Here is an 18009-nt window from a genome sequence, read left to right as displayed (position 1 = left end):
AAACTTTCCATGAACAGACTCGCAAAAGTAAACTTTTTAATCATTCATCTGCACCTTAATACAAATATATACACGTTTTAAAATATCTTATCATCGTAGTCTTTGCAAAAAAAAAAAAAAATTAAAGAGTTGTAAGAATTAATACCGTTAATCCATCGATCCACATCCAGGTTTTGGTATTTACAAAATGAAAACACTGTATTGTCCTTTGGGTGTTTATTGAGATTTTAAATCTACAAATACTGTCATATCAGACATTTTAATTGTTGTAAGGCACAGTTTTGTTCAGATAAAACAGATTTTATTTACACAAATGTGGGGACACAGCACATGTAGCCCATCCTTGCACCTCTTCCCATTTAAAATGACCACCCGATGATTGGACAATTGTTGTGAATATATATAATAAAAGTGATTTAAAAAAAAAAAAAAAAAACCTTTTCTTATTTGAATCGGTACAGCCAGGCTATTTCACAATGTAATTTGAAATGTAACTCTATGCCAAAAGTTTCTAAGCATTCTTGTGGGGGAAAAAAGCTATACATTTAAAATTGCAACAAGATTGGAAGAAAAACATGTATCCCCATAGATGATTAAATTTGTGGAATCTGCCATATTTGTTTTTTTTAACTCCAAGCAACGAGGGCCTAAAGTGAATAAATTGGAGTTAAGTGAATAATAGTTAAAAAGCTCGATTAGTATGAAACAATCATTTATTTAAAACTTATATTATAAAATTGCACCTAATCACATTGGTTTGTACCTGGTGATGCACCCAAGTTATCCAACAACTCTCAAGTGGTTACATGATTGTCTCACATAAATTCAGGCCCACCATAAAGTAGGTTATGGACAGATTCCCTTGGTCAAAGGTTGAAAAATAACAAAATCTTAATCAGGAATATTAGCTGCATATGATTTAAACAGGTGGCTATACAAACAGCCCTGCTGTTGTATCCAAAAATAAGCACAGGAAATTACCATTGCAATTAAACATACACCAATACTCAAAGATGTATGTCAAAAAACTACATACATCTCAGGTCTTCAATATCACAAGCAGAGGTGCAAAAATAGTTAATCTATTCTCCATATGGGGGAAACATTTAGCAAAATAATAATAATAATAATAATAATAATAATAATAATAAGTACCAGCATTTAAAGAACAATTATGAGTTCCACAATTATTCGGCACCAGAGAAATAGACAAATGGACTGAACAACATTTGCTGTTGATTGGATTGTTTTTACTATATATACTTTAAATGGCTATTATAGTTATAAAATATTTTAATCATCATTTTAAGCATCTTATATTGCATTTGACTATTTTAATCATGAAGTTAGCCCCGCCCCCCCCATAATGTGTAAAACACAGTATTGCATGACCATACTAAAATAATGCAGCGTGGTGTTTTCTTGTGAAGCAAGAACAAAGGCTTCTAACAACTGTCTATCATGGCGCCTCCTTAAATATGCTGCATTAAGGAGCAAGTCAATAGCAAAGGGGATATTATAGCCACCCAAGACCTGTCACTACTACTACTCCTGTCACAACCTTTTTGCCCATTTTCTGTTATTCTCCACTGTAGTCTACTAGTAGACATTTAAAAAAAATCTAAAGCTGTGATTTGGTCAGCCAATGTAACTGTAACAGCGAAAAGTTTTTTAAAAAATTACAAAAATCAATACCTACTCTATTCTGTTAATCAAAATACTATACACTGAAATAATAAAAGGGAAAATAAGGTTTCACTTTAACTTCAAAATGTCATTGGTCCAGTACAAAAGTCAGTAGGTTGCTTTTACTGATTCATTAACCACAGTGAAAAAAAACATTAACACAAAACAATTTATCTAGAGTATCTAGAGTGGCAAAAATGAAAAAATAAGAAACAAAAGTACAACAGCTGGAATAAAAGAAAACGTACAGTACAAACATTGAGGAAATTAAAATAAGAAGAAGGAGGCACAGATTTTGAGAGTAATAGAGGTAGCAGAGGTCACAGAAGGGCACACAGGTGAAAAAGAAACTGCTGCAAAAAGGAGATGTGTGACAAAATGTCTATCTGTCCTTGGATCCAAGCTTTTCAATCAAGTCCTGCAGGGGAGCAAGTTCTCGCCTATCGATAAGGTTGAACTCCTGAAAAACAAACAAACAAAAAAAAAAACTAAAATAATTTATCACATCACATTACAATGTCCTAACAGATCCATAATGTCTTTGATCAAACATGTCCGGACTGTTGCACATAGAGCCACAATCCTTGCTTAATAACTGGCATAGCAAAGATGAACCTAGGCATTGCAGAGTGTTGAAACAAGAGGTTAAGTACCACATTCTCCTATGGTGTTTTTGAAGTGTAGCTTGCAATGGGTCTATTGTATTCCTGCAGTTACATCGGCTGCTTCAACACTGATCATTGAGCAACAAATATTCTAAGCTATGGTATTAGTTTGACTATGTGCACATTATAGATGTGGTTCTTCTGTAAAACTGGCTAACCCATGTAACAATTATTGTGGAAGCCTGAATGGGCCTTTAGATGCAGATAAAACCCATTATTGGAGTGGGATAATCTCACCTGAACAAAGAAAATGAAGTGCTTGAAGGAGGTGTTAAGGTGGGCTTCCTCCTGCAGCTGCATCACAGAGTCAAAATGTTGATGGTAGATGTGAGCATAAACCCTGAACAGACGCTTCAGGATGGTTTTGGCCACAGACATGAAGTTTTTAGGAAAGGGAACTCCTGTGGTTCAAAATGACAAATGATGATATCAGGAGAGGAGCATGTGCTGCTTGAACCTTTTGACTTTTTTTGACTACACCCTATTTGGTGTGAACTCCAAATAATATAATTATAATATAATTGAAAGTTGATTAATGTTTACGAAAATGCTTGGACAATAAATACTTTAACAGCAAGAATCAAAACTCACCAATCTTGGAGGGAAAAAGTGTCTCATCATCCAGCTGATCCTGCACCCAAGTCATCAGATAGTCAATGTATTTGGGTGCAGAGCATTTGATAGGTTTCTTAATATTGGTGCCATCTGCCCAGTGATACTCATATCTACGAAGAAACAACAACAACAAGAAGGTACGTGATAATGTACATATAACATGCACACTTTCTGACTTTAATGCAGAAGTACAGGCAAACACCATTTCTTGTAGAGAAGCTTAAAAAAAGCTCAGGAAGGGGAAGTGAAAAAGTATCTACACGCACTGATATTCTTAATGGCAGCTATGTCAACAGGAACTAAACTCCAGTCTCTTCCTCCTGATTACAGACTGAAGACAGTCTTGGCAGGAGAGAGGACAGAGGAAGTGCAGAATCTAGTTCCTAACTAAAACAGTTTCTGCAAGAGCCACATGCAAAATTAAATTCCTGTTTTTTCATATGACACTCAGATGATGTTCTTCCATTTCATTTACTTAAACTGTCAACCATTCAAAAAAATTATTTTAATATTACGAAGGTGATTTCACAGAATTGCAGTCACTCAGTCAAATTTATGTGATAGGATTTGAGTTCATTCTTTGCAGTACCTAATTGGTTCAGTCTAATCCTATGGAGGAATTTACAGCAAATAAAATAAAATTTTCAGTTATATTCACAAAATATCTTCACTCCTATATTAACAACATAAATTTGGTTGTACTAAAGCATAAATCCCAGATTTTGCTTTTACTAAAAATGAAAAAAAAACAACAACAACAAAACAAATCATATTACTGATGGTCATTAATAATTCTCACTGTTTTCTATTTTATGATGATGGTTAAACACTCAAGCTTTGTATGACACATCTGTCAGTCAGTTTCAAGTTCCTTCTTTCGTAAAATTAAGCAAATGCATAAATCAGCCCAAACACTTCTACTACTTTAGAGAAATTTCCCCCATTTTCCAGCAGTTCACTACTGCATTGTTGTAACAAATAAATAAACACATATACAAAACTATTATCCCTACCATATTTATCATATCCTACCTTCAAAAACCTTTCAGTAAACCTTTAGTAAACAACAAGTACAGTGGCATTAAAAAAATATACAGGCAATATAAAAGTATTTATTGTCTTGGTGATTTATTAATATAAAATTAAATCTCTAACACAGATCTGGATCTTACAAATAATGTATTTCAGCCTAAATCGCTTGCCACAGCCTGATTCAATATAAAAGTTGTCATACAATACATTTACAGCCAGTGTCTATGCACTATGCCATTTTCACAGCAGACATTTTGACCTGTCATAGAAATAAACACAACCGTTGCTAAAAAAAAACATAGAGTCACTGGCCACTTCATAAGGTACACCTGTACAATCTAATGCAATCCAATACAGTGGCTCTGCCATGAATTTGACTTACAATTTTATAATTTCTCAGTTATTATGTTGAAATCATCAGAAAGGTAATAATTCAACCCTCTATTATTGAGGTCATAGTGGGTGGTGGAATTGTACTATTGAATTGAATTATATTAAGAGATGGTTCTAATGTTTTTAACATAAATGAAAGGGCCAGAACTTTAGAATCACCTCTTCTAGTAGAATTATCACCGTTCGGTCAGTTTCACCTTAAAAACCAAGAAATTCTAATATTGTAAAAGTAGAATTCATGGCAGGTTTACCTAATAAAGTGGCCAGTGAGTATATATGTTGTATTCAAATATCCCAGTAAAACCTGGCCACCCCATCCCGAAAAGAAGGAAAATAAAACAATTAATACATAAACTAAAGCAGCAGCTAAATTTGCCATTTTGTTATAAATGATTTAAACATTTTATTTATGTATGACACGTCTGTGTTTTCTGTCGAAAAAGGCCAAATATAAGGGCTACTCAAAAAGAAGCTGCATCCAATGAAAGAGGAACGCTTTGCCATTACCTTGGTCCAGCAGACATCACAGAGCAACTGGTCTCAGTGCAGAACTCAGTAATGGTGCCATAGAGCATGTTGATCTGGTTGAAGAAATCCACAGCTAAAAGAAAGTGTAAACTGTAAACTTTGTTCTCTATAAATTATGTAATGAATAATGAAATGACAGTATTGGTTTACTAAACTAGGCATATCTTCCTACTCAAATAACTGTGCATACATCTGTGTATACATCTATGTATACGTGATATTACACAGCCTACATATATTGTATATCTTATGCATCTTAACATATCCTCTCTTTCTTTATATTCTATTGATTATATTGCTCTAGTCAATAATTTACTAATTTGTAAATATTGGTTTGATCTAAATTCTCTTTTACTATTTAGTGATGCAAATGTTCAACCTCTCTACAATGATTACTGAAGTTATGACATTTACAATTGTGGTTTATTAGTTAGTTATCAGTTGTTGTTCTTTTCATCTACTCACTGTTGACAGCAATCCACTCATTAAGATCTTCTCCCTCTGGCAGCATGACAGCCTGTCTCAGGTTACCACTGCCCAGTGTTGCCTCAGCATGTTTCAGCAACTCATACTGATGGGAGCCCTCTGGGATGTTCTTTTTGGGCTTGAAGGTCTTAGATGAGCGACTGCCACTGCAAAGAACAAACATGGACCTATCTATACATATGGCACAACATCGACATTTTGAAAAGACTTGTGTGGGAGCAGATTTTCTTTGGCCTTCATACGTGATGATCCTTCCTGTCTAGTTTGAGCAATCACCAGCAGCTGCTGGAAGACGTAATTGTAAACATCCATTTAATTGATGCTCAAAGGACCCTCATGGAAGGTATACTAAATTGTCGTGCCAACGTTCAAGTCTGTTCAACATTTGTTCTGGCCTAATTAAGTGTGACAGATGTATGACAGTATAAGTAGTAACATGTAAATAAAGCTGTGGTGATTACAACTTGCTGCGACAATCAGGAAATCTGGCAGTGTCACAGTTAATTGCTTAGCGTTTAGTTAGTATGAAAAGGTCTTTTGGTCTTTTAGTAGTAAATTAATAATAATAACAATAACAACAATAATAATAATCATAATAATAATACCCGAAGTTGCTAACTAATTGCATGCTATCGTTGCTAGCTATGATAGCAGGTAAGACAGATTAACGTCAGTAAAAAAAAAAAAGTTAAGTTACAGTGGAGGAGTGCTATAATGCTACATAAACACAAAACACTCATAATTTAACGACGAATTGTAATGAAAAGAAAAGTCGGATTAAGTTTATATTAAACTTAGTGTGGTTACAATGCGGTTTCGGATTTGTTTCTGTAACGTTACCAGAGTCTTATTTTCATAGTTACTTCCTTTGGTGGAACTTTGTAGAAGCGAAGCTAGGTTATCGTTAACCGCAGGCTCCGGCTGCGACACACGCTGTTAACTTTACTTACAACAGGAAGCTCATCTTGACGAAGCAGTCGTTGGAGAGCCTCGATTAAAACTTCTAATCCCGGTTAAGTAAATATTGTTGAACAATTAAACTCTACGTAGCACTTGTCAGCGCTGGTTGCTAAAACAATCCTTTCGGCTAACATGAACTGCACCCAAAGTCCCTCTTCCTCTATTGACCCTCTGTAGGAGGCCGGTGCCAAACTGTCGCCCCCCGCTGGCCGCATGCAGCCACTACCAATCCCCAAAGCCCAAAGCCCGGGACTCACGCCATATACGTCAACGTGTGGACACAAGACCAAAGTAGTTTTACCGTTGATTGGTTAATTCTGGATTAGGGTCTGTTGTGCCTGTGCCTTACGTAAAGGCTACCGTGGAACAGAGATGAAAACATCATCGGTATTTATTTGCGTTGGCTTGGTGTGGATCATGTGATTGTAGTTACATGAAGTAGGAGTGTTTTCCCCAGCATGCACTGAGGAAATTGAATAACCTATTTTTGTTAATATCAATATCTGCATCATTTATCATTATTACTCTTATTTTAGCCCACATTGTGTTACATTATGTTTTCACTGTTGCCACTTTTCTTATGGTAAATTTTGAGGTAATGTGTTTAGACCACAATTTATGTTGGTGTAATTAAGTTCAGCCTAGTTTGAATCTTAAAATGTTAATAAGATGTGCTTAAACTACACTCTGTCATACTGTCATTTAAGATATCTAACAAAAATATTTACATAAATTAATAATAAAAAATAATAATCCCACATCTGCTTTCAACTTTGTCCATTCATACTTATTTATTCATATTTGCAATATGTTTTATTGATCTTTGCTCAACTTGGTTCATGTTTGTGTATTTTGCAGGTTTGTTTTCATAACATCTCTAGGTACATTTAAATTCAGCTTCAAGGAGACAAAAACATCTAGGCTCATGTTAAATTAAAATTTGAATGTGGATAACTTGTTTTCCACAAAAAATACAGATTTTATTGTGCGATAGGAAAAAATCTAAACATAAAGTCTCTAAAACATTTGTGTAGTTGAGCTGTAGACTGTAGTGATGCGGAGATTAGGCTCTTTTCAAAGATTTGGCTCTTTTTGCTCAGCTCCCTTAAAAGAGTCGGCTCTCACGGCTCCAAATAGGTCCCAAATGGCTCTCAATTCAGTATCCCTCAGAGCCTTATATTTTAGCCTAATTTAGCAATTGTGAATACAGTGTTTTATTTTTTGTAGGGGGCCTGGTGGATCAGTGGAAAAGCATTGGGTTGGGATGCAGAAGGCAGCAGGCTCGAATCCCACCCCACCAGGCACAGCCCCACCCAGACACCAAGGGCAACCTTGGTGCCGGCCTTGATCCCAGCAAAAATTGGAGGATTGTGGCAGGAAGGGCATCCAGCATCAAAGCACATGCCAAATCAACATGCAGAACATGTTGTGCTGTGGCGACCCCTGAAGTACAAGCCAAAAGCCGTTGATTGAATACATTATTTTTATGTTTTCAATCAAACCTTTAAACGAACAGCTAAACACAGAGCCACAGCAAATAAATCTAAAATACGAAGGCCAAAGTCTTAACATTATGACAAGTCCGCAATCCTAAATTCTTTCACATAAGAGAATGATCGTAGTCTGTCCTCGCATGTGATTGGCTGCGTTGTGTGCCAATCAAAATAAAGTCCAGCCCCTGTCTTTATTAATTCCCAGCAGAGCTACTGAAGATCCGGCTCTCCCCGACCGGAGTCGGCTCTTCTTGTTCGCTACAAAGAATCACTAGTAGACTGGCAGCTCCAGGGGTCCAAAAAAGTGTTAATTTAATCATTTAATCATAATTTGCTAGAACATTTTGCATTATACCATACCATCTATCCTGTATTATTCCAAATTAGCACTGTTCCACAGTTATTATGTGTCCAAAATAATTTTAAACAGCATATTCGTGCATTCGTGCACCATTTAAAATGGTGAGAAACACACAAAGCTTTTGTGGTTAACAACAAGGTGTATTCTACTTCCGGACAACAATACAGTGGTATCAAGAAATGTTCAGTGCTGCTGAAAAAGGTCATGATCTACCCAATTAAATTTGGGATTTGAGGCACAGATTGTTTGTGCATAGTCTGGTATGTGCACTGTACAAGACTGGAGTCTGTAGCAGTGGGGTACAGTGGGGTCTGTTTGTGGTGGGTCAGTACTGGCCCAATAGGAAATGTGTGCCAGAGCCCCTGATAGGTTTTCTCAAGTACAACTCTGAAGCCTTTATTCTCTGCTGACTATATCAGTGTATACTTCCCACTTCCACTACTTAATGTACACCTACCAGTAAATAAATAAATTATAAAAAGCCTATGGTGATCATGCAAAGTCTGATCCAGTAGATTGATATGTCCCTAACAGTCTATAGTAAAATCTTACTTATATACTTACTTATAATAATAATAATATTTTAGTTTGAAAGTGGCCAGTCTACAAGATTGTTTAAAATACATTTTTAATGCATTAAGTAAAACGTGTAATTCGTTCCTATTCTTGCAGTTTCGAACATTGGGATACTACATTTATTTTACAGGTATTTACTGTGTTGAAGGAACATTAATACGTTGCACACGAACCAACACACTACTCCTTTTTACATTTTGACTGGTAATACTTGATATACTGTTGTATCTCAGTTCTGTGGAAAGTTATCTGTGCGGCAGAGGCGTGGCAGCACATCTCACTGACGCTGGCACCATGTGTGATGGGGGGGGAGGGCTTTAGCGCGGCTCGGGCTCTTCCTTCTTTTCAGATACCGCTCTCTAAGTCCCGGTGGTGCTGTGTTTCGTAACGGGCCTCTCAGCCGGTCAGGATGGCAGCGGTCAGGACCCTCAGGAAACTGTGCCAACACTCTCAGCATCAAGTCTGTAAACTGCACACATCCGCCTTCAGGTGAGCGCCAACAGCACCTCCGAAACCCGGTTTCATTCGGTAACATTTGTGCCACTTTTTACGATGTGATCGGCGGAATCTGTCCACACAGAGAATAAACGTTTGCGTCTCTTTAAAATGTATTCAAATTTTCTATAATATTGATAACGTCGTGCGTTTTGAGAGGGGTTTATTGATTGTATTGCAACCGATGGTAAAGATACTGAACGTTCACATTTTGATACGCCCCTAGCGTCGTGCCGGTAACATTGCAGCGGCCGGCTGGCTGATGAAATCAATAGGAGTGCTTGCAGACTGTGGCTTAGGGGGACTCCAGTTCCAGCTGGGGAACGAGGTGCGGACAATAGTAGCTAATATTTCCTCGTAGATATGAGATGTTTAAAATAGCAAAAACTATGGGGTTTAATATGTGTGTGAGTGTACAACAAAGATCACACACTGGCAGCATCCCGTGCTTTTATTCAAAAGAAACGTGCCTCAGAACTTATGTTGCACACATGACTTTAAAACCAAAACCTCGTGTCTTTAATCTTACACCTTATTCACAAATGCTCAGTTCCTCCTGATGTAAAAATGCACGGTTTATTTTGTCATGTACACTGCAGCCCTTTGGTTTGCAGTCGAATAAAGCAAAAAAGCTCCAAGGAAGAGCTCAATATTTAAAACAAACAAACAAAAAAAAACATAAAATATATGGTGGAAGGATACATAAAGCTGTCTTCTGGGATCAAGGCACCGGTGTCCAGTGGGACCATACATGGGCTCAGAGAAGAACCCATTTTTGTGTTAAACATTTAAAAAGTAGCTAAGTTTGAGGACCAAGAACAATAACAGAAATAGGGGAAAAACAAAGGGAAATAAAAAAACATTCACTTAACATGGGGTATTTAACATGTGGCCATACATACGAAAAGACAGACTGTCCTGTCTCTGCAGACATTGTATTAAAATTTGTACGAGGTTAAAGTTTGTTGTGCTGTAATCCCGACACAATTTGTCGAGGACTTGGTACACTGGCCTCATGGTCTCACCCCATTTTTCTGTGAGGTTTAATTACTTTTGGCACAGTAATAACGATGGTTACATCACTGCTGATGGCTCATTGCTCTTGAGTTATTAGCTACTTCACTCTGTTTGTTGTTACGTAACTAAGAACCATCTTAGCAGATTTGTTTAGACAAAGGAGCTCAACGGGTCAGCTACAGTTATTGTCACTGTGCAAAGAATACTGCAGTGACTCTAATTGGTGATTCCATTGTATGGAAAAGATTTGGTGTTCCACCAGTCTTGGGATGTAAAATGTGTTACTAAAATATATGGCTCAGTCAGGTCGAGAGGTGCTGTCTAATTTTAGAAGTTCTAATTGGTGCTTGCCAACATGGATGTTGGATGGTGATTACAGGTTTCTGTGTCAAAAGCCCTGTGTAATGGTAATTAAAAAGACCAGGTCCAGTAAATGACGGCATTTAAATATGTTCTATAATTGGTTGTCAAAAAATTGATTTCAGGTTTGATTCAACTGTGTATTTGTGTATATGTAGATTATTTTAATAAAAATATATTTTGTAGTTGGATATTTTGAAACTAGCTTTGTTTTCTTTTTGTATAATTAAATTACATTTAGTTTAATGCTTTATGTACTAAACATGTAATTGCTTCACACGATGGTTTAAAAATAAAAATCAGTCGCAACTCTTGATCGAAAATTCACCCTAGCATTTTTTTGCATGCCAACTCTCAGGCAGGAGGCAGTGGTCATCTCTGGAAGGAAATTAGCACGGCAGATACGTGAGGAGGCCCGGGTCGATGTGGAGAAGTGGATTCTAGCCGGCCACAAGAGACCCCATCTGAGTGTGATTCTGGTTGGAGACAATCCAGCAAGTCACTCTTACGTCCTGAACAAGACACGTGCCGCAGCTGACATTGGTAAGGAAAAATCAAGCACGGTCCTCACACATGTTCACAATGTTCACATTAAATTTGATACAGAACAAAGGGTTACTTGTGTCTTTATGTTTTTTTCTCACTTCCTCCCACAGGAATATGTAGTGAGACAATTCTCAAGCATTCAGACATCAGTGAAGAGGAGCTGTTGGACCTGATATACAAACTCAACACAGACCATCGTGTGGATGGCCTACTGGTTCAGCTGCCTCTTCCAGGTAAAGACAACCTGGAACAGTAGAACAGACTGTAAAGTGTATCTGTAAAGTGGCTGCTTTGTGAAGTGATATCACAACTGAAAGCATGTATTTGTCAGTTCTTGCTGGCAGCACATACAGTCTGCTCCTTTTTGTTAAGGTGATCTTTTACAGACTCATCTGTGTTCTTGAACAAAATGTTTTAGATCTATCTGTTCTCACCTTAACTTATCCTCTTTTTTTTTTTTTTTTTTTTTGGCAGAACACATTGACGAGCGAACAATCTGTAACGCTGTTTCCCCTACCAAGGACGTGGACGGCTTCCACGTGGTTAATGTGGGTCGCATGTGCCTGGATCAGTCCACCATGCTTCCTGCCACTCCCTGGGGAGTCTGGGAAATTATTAAACGCACAGGTAAATGGTATTGACCATTTCAGCACAATATTACTTAGGGATGATATTGTGCTAAAAAAGTAACTAAATATCAGAATTGTTTTTCTCTAGGTATTCCTACACTTGGGAAAAATGTTGTGGTTGCGGGACGCTCCAAGAATGTGGGCATGCCCATCGCTATGTTACTGCACACAGATGGTCGTCATGAGAGGCCTGGAGGTGGATTGTGTGTTTGTGTTGTGTGCGTGATTATGTCATTTTAGTGAGGATTAGAGATTTCAAATATACATATTAAACCTTTTTTTTTGTTGCAGGTGATGCCACAGTCACCATTTCTCACCGTTACACTCCAAAGGAGCAACTTCGTCAACACACTAAAATTGCTGATATCGTAGTGGCTGCAGCAGGTTTGTGTCACCATATTTGACTGTGACTGAGGTGTTTAAAGCCCATCTTACATAAGTAGATGTTTCTGTTGTCTAACTGTATTGTGTCGTTGAACTATCAGGGATACCAAACCTCATTACGGCGGACATGATCAAAGAGGGAGCGGCAGTTATTGATGTTGGAATAAACCGAGTGCAGGACCCGGTCACAGGAAAGAACAGACTGGTTGGAGATGTAGATTTTGAAGGTTAGGCTGGTTACTGGGTGTGGTTGTATTTCTCTGATGACATACCTCATATTTCAGGTGTCTCCAACATGATGCTTTTTCTGCCTTTCTGCCAGGTGTGAGACAGAAAGCAGGCTTCATCACCCCAGTACCTGGAGGTGTTGGACCCATGACTGTGGCGATGCTTATGAAGAACACTATAAAGGCAGCTAAGAACGTTCTGCTGTATCCGCCAGAGAGGATCAGGATGGCAGCTGCATCGTAAAGAGCTCAAGCATTGTCCAGCTCTAGTGACACATTCCACCCCCTCAAACACTTTCACCCCCCTCCTCAATTTTCCCTTGGAGGAACCTGAGGAGCTCCCCTTGCACATGGACTGGAGAGATTCCTAACTTCATGTGCAGCCATGTTTATACTGTTACATCCAGTCATGCAGTTGCATGTTTTATGTAACAGGGTATTGAGTATTTATCGTTTGCAATGTTTTTTCTGTAAGATTTTGGAGTTGTAAGAATCTTGAGAGGTTTGTTTTATTTATTGCTACAGGCGAAATATTTAATTATGAATGGAAAGAGGTTGCAGTATTCTAATCTAACTGGTGAGCAGTAAAAACGGAATGATTGAGCCCTGCCTGTTATGTTTTTTTGTAGTGAGTTTAGCTTTGTGTACCAAGAGTGATAAGGGCTGATATCAGGAATAAGTACATTTATCAACATACAAGCTTTAAAGATTCACAATTGCCTTTTTAAAAACTTTTAAATAAACATTATAAATATGTTCTCATATTTATGCTTTTTTGTGCAAACAAATTAGTTATTTTTTGCATGGATGAGCAGAGACCAAACTTTTATAGACTTTATACAAACTAACTCTGTGTCAGTTTCCTGTTAATGTGCTTATTCCAAGTATAACTCATACAGACATTATTATCATATATAACTACCTATTCTAAATTTGTGTATAGCGCATGGTAATGGGTACACCACAACAAACAAGATATTCACATTAATACCCCCACTTTTTCTAATTATGTCCTGGATCATTAATGGATTATCTCTTTAGACACCCATCAAAAAAGGATAATCCACACTAATGTCCCTTTTAGTCAAGGACTTGCTTTTACACAACACAGAGACATACATAGTGGTTGGGGAAAAAGGGATACAGTTGGAATTGGAGTTGCTGAGCTGGCCTCTTACATTTTACATTACATATAAACTTGTCCGTCCTTTTTCATTTTGTCTTTTAGATAGTGCCAGATGTACAGGTGGGTGGCATTGAGTTTGTGGGGTTTTGTAAGATAATATGTAGGCCTGAGCAGTTTGCTCTACTTTGACATTTATCACTGCCCTGCAAAGGCTCTATCAAATGTACAAAAGTAAGAAAAGGCAGTTGGGTAATGAACTATTTCCTAAGTAGAGTTTCTAACACCATAAAGGAGATTCTGGAAAGATATTTACATTTGTCTGCATAGTGAACAGTCTACTGGCCTGGTCAGAAAACATCTGTACTTCACATCATCGTCATAGTTCTCAAATTGTATTTCATGAAACATCAGGAAGAGCAACAGAGAAGTGGTCCCTTTTCCAAGACAGACAGTATAACCCAAAGTGGATTTCCAAACAGTAACACTCATTCTGACAAAGCTAGTAGGGAAAAGTGATGGATATCTACAGAAGACCTAAATGAGAACAAAAGAGACTAATTGTATTTGATTATGTGCAAGCCTTATTACCAGAATCCAGTCTGCAACTTCGTAGGTCCTGCAGGAGTTCCTTTATGGGTAAGATGGTGTCTCTAGCTAAGGTCAAAGGCTGAGCTTGAGTTATATCTGTTAGGGGGGTAAGAAAGGTTATAGGCATTTGAATCATTGTAATCAAATTAATTTGTGATGTGAGTGCCAATTTGACAACTTGGTCAATTCTGGCATTCCTCTATGAAACTAAATCAGTCTGATTACGACAGTCATTGCAAATAGACAGTAATTTAACACAGACATGTGGTTAATCATCCTGTGGAGAAGGAATTAATGTAGCAGAGGTACTGTACATCACATGATTTTTATAGTGGGAAAAGTAAGATGTGATAGGTAATCTGTTTTAATTTAATTGTATCAAATGTATTTAATGCATAAATATAGTATTAACATTTTATTTTTAAATAATTGGTTTAATTCTTTTATTTGTTTTATGTGATTTCTTTGCTTGTGTAAAGTATTTTTGATTTACTTCTGTTTTTTAAATGTGCTATAAATATAGCTGCCTTGCCTCTGATGGATCCAGTATCACTTCTCACATTCTGGTAATTTATTTCAATCTCCCAAATGACAGAGGTTGTCCTCATGTGTCTAAGGCAGTCGTTGATCCCAGCCAAGTCTGTGAAACTGGGATCCTGGTGCCATCTTAAGTGTCACTGCAGTGTCCAAGCCGACTGTTGTACATTAGATTTAAAATCTTTGCAGCATGTTGAAGTAATACTTATTGCTCCAACTGCAAAACAAAATTTTAAAATGATGATGAATTTGATGCCGTTGACACAATTTTGCCAGTGTAGTCCATTTTTTAAAGGTGAAAAATATCATCAGCTGGTAAAAATGGAGTGGGTGTTTGTAATGCTAGTTGGTTATTCCACAATGTTACATAACCTTTATTAACGGACAATACTTTTAATTGAAAATCTGCATCTACAAAAGAAATAGTAATCAATTGAGCCACTGCCGCCCCCTGCAAAGTAAATAGTAACTAAAGCTGTCAAATAAATGTAATGGTGTAAAAAGTAAAAATTGTCCCCCTAAACTGGCTGATAGTCAAAGTTATACTGAAATGGAATGGAAATGGAAGTACTTTAGAATTTTATTTACGTACAGTACTTGAATAAACGTAATCTACTTTAGTTATTAACCACCTCTACTCGTAACGGCATATTTCTACACTGTGATACAGCTACATTTAAATGACAATTAAGTACTTCTTCAGGCACCGTGAGCAAATAGCTCAAATAGATGTAGACTAAAGTAGGAACCAGGAACCTTAATAGCTTGGTTTGTGTCGGTGACGGATGTAACTAAAGACGAACGCTTTTCCGTAAGCGTCACTTATGTTATTGCTTATAGCCAACTTTACTGGGTGAGTTGTCGTTGCTTTAGCGATGGATCGCAGCAATTCATTTGGGCGTGTTGGTAGAGAGAAGAAACATGACAAGAAGAAGAAACGGAGACGGTCGCCCTCTTCTTCTTCTTCATCATCATCGTCGTCGTCGTCTTCCTCGTCTAACAGCAGGAGTCGAAGCACATCGTTAAACAAAGGACGACACAAGATTCAAGGTTAGGGCTTAAACTCAGGGAACTCAGACAACAGTGAGAGTGTTGATAATAAATAAGTCTATTGAACTTTTCCGATTCTCCCTTAGATGTAAAAACACAAAGGAAGAAGCGCAGAAAAAGCTCTTCTTCATCATCGTCTTCCTCTTCTTCATCTTCTTCGTCGTTGAGTGATGAAAAGTCTAAAAAGAAGAAAAGAAAGAAGAACAAGAAACTGAAGAAGAAAAAGGCAAAGCTGAAGAAAGAGAGAAAGAAGGAGAAAAGGCAGAGAGAGAAACTGAAGAAGAAGGAGGAGAGGAAGAAGAATACACAGATGCTGTTGTCTCCTCGTCCAGCAGAGAAACCTCCATCTTTCCTGGAGGTGTGGCAGAGTGAGGAGGGGGCAGCGGAGCTCGGACCTGGTGGGACTTTAACAAGTTTAATAGGACCAAAATGTCACTGCTATTGCACAATGTCTTCAGTGTAACCTTACATTTTAATACACCACTTGGTCAACTGACTGACTGTGAAGGATCACAATCACTAGTGCTTAAGATGTACAGAAGGGCTTTCATTTTAAAAAACAATTTTCATTCAGTCCTATGAGACAGGCATCATTTACAGTAGTGATTAAAACAAACAACTCATTAATTGAGGTGTCTTCTGAATTTACTCAAACGTGAGGATTTACCGCTTACTATATATTAGATATTTTGGACTGTTGGTTGAACAACAAAAAAAGGATCAAAAAGTATCGAGCAAAGAAATTAAGATGGGCGATTTCCACTGCTTTTCAGATGTTTTTTTTATATATATGGCAACTAGCAATAGTTGCGTCCCTATTTTGCAGTTTCAGGCTTTGTTTTCCAGGTGCATAGATACCAGACTGAGCCACGTAGAAAAAGGCTCTAATTTGACGTCACAGTATCAGTATTGATACCTGAGTATAATAGAACAGATCTGCTCATTGAGATTGCCCACAGTGGCCAAATATGAACACAGATAATAGATATTAAAACACAGACAGAAAAAAGTCACCTTGCCCATTACTTTTTTATTTCATTAATTAGAAACTCTGTTTATCACACACTGAACTGGCATAGCAAACAGTAAATTAATTTTTGTTTACTTCTGTAGTTATGACAGATGAGCAGAAGGCTCGACTTTCCACTAAAAGGCCTCTCACCAAAGAGGAGTACGAGGCCCGGCAGAGTGTAATTCGCAGGGTAGTGGACCCTGAAACAGGACGGACTAGGTAAGACAGCTGATTATTGTATCCCATATTAATTGTATGTATTTTTAGATTTATATACTGAGTGTGTACTTTGCTTTTGTACATTGTAAAGTTGTAACACACTAAGTCTATTTTACAATACATAACCAGCCTATATCAACAACTTGATTGGGATGTATAAATTGTTTTGTTTTCTATTTTTGTAGATTGGTGAGAGGAGAAGGAGAGATCATTGAGGAAATAGTCAGTAGAGATAAACACAAAGAAATTAATAAGGTAAAAAGGAAAATTTCAAACTATAACTTTAAGAATGCACGATGCCTTGAATCTAACAGTGAACATCCATTCATCCCATAGCAAGCCACCAAGGGAGATGGTAATGCCTTCCAGAGAAAACTGGGAATCAACAGGTAGAAGATGCCGATACCTCCTTATCTAAACTGAATCAAATGTCCATAAGAAGACACTGACCAGAATGCTAAAACTGACAGATGAGGAACTAAAGCTTTTTCTGAATACTTAATAAAGGCACATTTAATATGCATATTGTTTCAATGACTTGCTTGTAATTAACCTGTATCATGGTTAATGTACAAAATATATGATACGATATGTACTCGTCATGTGAACTGGTCAGTGAAATCCAGGTAAAATTCATTGTGTCAGTGCCTTTTTAAAGCCATGCTAACCACAAAGGAGACCTAAATGTTTTTTTTATTTTTCCTATTAAAGACTTTCAGTGTGTAATTTAGGTAAGGAGTCATGCTAAAATAATTCCTGTCTATGGATGTGTGATGCTTGGTAGTCGTGACTGCAAACAGTCCATTCAATCAATTTCTTAAGCTGAAATCACGTTATGTGTTCACTACATGTTATAACATTAGGAAGCTGATTATAGTGTTAATTATCCAGCATGACTTTGTAGACAAAATGCAAAAGGATTTACAAACTCCAAACCCATCCTTCTTACCTTTACATCTCACATTTTTCTTCTGCATTTGTGTGAACTGATCCAGAACAATAAAAGGTTTGAACCTCAATAAAT

At 37.3% G+C, this 18009-nt stretch overlaps 3 protein-coding genes across 3 annotated transcripts; 2 read left to right on the top strand and 1 right to left on the bottom strand.

The window, feature by feature from the left end:
• Window positions 1-431: 431 nt before the first annotated feature.
• mob1a (MOB kinase activator 1A) lies at window positions 432-6550 on the bottom strand. Its single transcript, XM_067520826.1, has 6 exons — window positions 6356-6550; window positions 5385-5551; window positions 4899-4992; window positions 2943-3076; window positions 2589-2752; window positions 432-2146 (listed from the first exon to the last, which is right to left on the bottom strand). The coding sequence occupies exons 1-6, from the start codon at window positions 6367-6369 to the stop codon at window positions 2069-2071; spliced, it is 651 nt and encodes a 216-aa protein (XP_067376927.1). The 5' UTR covers window positions 6370-6550; the 3' UTR covers window positions 432-2068.
• A 2576-nt stretch (window positions 6551-9126) lies between these two features.
• mthfd2 (methylenetetrahydrofolate dehydrogenase (NADP+ dependent) 2, methenyltetrahydrofolate cyclohydrolase) lies at window positions 9127-13217 on the top strand. Its single transcript, XM_067522262.1, has 8 exons — window positions 9127-9284; window positions 11026-11210; window positions 11324-11446; window positions 11688-11840; window positions 11931-12038; window positions 12134-12226; window positions 12328-12453; window positions 12549-13217. The coding sequence occupies exons 1-8, from the start codon at window positions 9205-9207 to the stop codon at window positions 12695-12697; spliced, it is 1017 nt and encodes a 338-aa protein (XP_067378363.1). The 5' UTR covers window positions 9127-9204; the 3' UTR covers window positions 12698-13217.
• Window positions 13218-15493: 2276 nt separating this feature from the next.
• On the top strand, window positions 15494-17508 carry arl6ip4 (ADP-ribosylation factor-like 6 interacting protein 4). The gene is made up of 5 exons (XM_067522326.1): window positions 15494-15754; window positions 15841-16152; window positions 16868-16985; window positions 17171-17240; window positions 17322-17508. Exons 1-5 carry the CDS (start codon window positions 15580-15582, stop codon window positions 17376-17378), a joined length of 732 nt encoding a protein of 243 aa, XP_067378427.1. The 5' UTR covers window positions 15494-15579; the 3' UTR covers window positions 17379-17508.
• Window positions 17509-18009: the final 501 nt, after the last annotated feature.

The sequence above is a fragment of the Channa argus genome, chromosome 11, assembly GCF_033026475.1.
Source record: "Channa argus isolate prfri chromosome 11, Channa argus male v1.0, whole genome shotgun sequence".
Taxonomy (NCBI): domain Eukaryota; kingdom Metazoa; phylum Chordata; class Actinopteri; order Anabantiformes; family Channidae; genus Channa; species Channa argus.
Note: the sequence above shows the minus strand (reverse complement) of the source record. Positions and strands in the feature narration are given on the sequence as shown.